This window comes from Cryptosporidium hominis, assembly GCF_000006425.1.
Source record: "Cryptosporidium hominis TU502 chromosome 8 CHRO018143, whole genome shotgun sequence".
Classification (NCBI taxonomy): Eukaryota; Apicomplexa; class Conoidasida; order Eucoccidiorida; family Cryptosporidiidae; genus Cryptosporidium; species Cryptosporidium hominis.
In genome coordinates this window covers 1-582 of record NW_667381.1, presented here as the reverse complement: position 1 = coordinate 582, position 582 = coordinate 1, and the positions used below count along the sequence as shown (strand labels likewise).

Sequence of the window (582 nt, the reverse complement as noted above, 5' to 3'; positions counted from 1 at the left end):
TCNTAATCCACCATTATACCACCTTCCCCTCCCATACTTGGAGCTGGTCTTATTACAAATATTAATTCTCCTCCATGACTTGAAAATATATTTGAAAGTTTATAAACGGTCAATCCACCTTCTACATATATTATTTCAATTCTCCATCCTAAAATATTGGATATTGCATCCATTAAATTACTCCTTTCTTTTATATAATATTCACTCAGAGTTTGATTTCTTCTTTGTTCTTCGTAATACTTATCCCTCAAAATTGAATAACTTTCATTTCCATCAATAAGCTCTCCAGTATCTTCTTTTCCATTTGTTTCTATTGTAACAAAATTATTATGACTCAAATTCGTTTCTCCTGATGGTTTTGATGATAATTCATATATCTTAAGCTTCTCATTTAAAGAAACTAATTGAGATTTTAACTCTTTATTATATTCCTGAAGACTATTTGATGATTCTAATAATGAATCTCTTTCTTGAGTTAACGTATCGTATGCTACTCTTATACTCCAATATGTTTTAATTTCCTCATTCCTCAATTTTAACTCACTCTCTAAATGAGTGATTATTTTCATCTTTTCATCTAAA

At 28.7% G+C, this 582-nt stretch overlaps 1 protein-coding gene across 1 annotated transcript in view; it reads right to left on the bottom strand.

Moving 5' to 3' along the window:
• Chro.80482 (hypothetical protein) overlaps positions 1-569 on the bottom strand; it is a 726-nt gene extending 157 nt beyond the window's left edge. The window contains one exon of the mRNA XM_662233.1: positions 1-569. This exon is cut by the window's left edge and continues 157 nt beyond it. Coding sequence (XP_667325.1) covers positions 1-569 — 569 coding nt within the window.
• Positions 570-582: the final 13 nt, after the last annotated feature.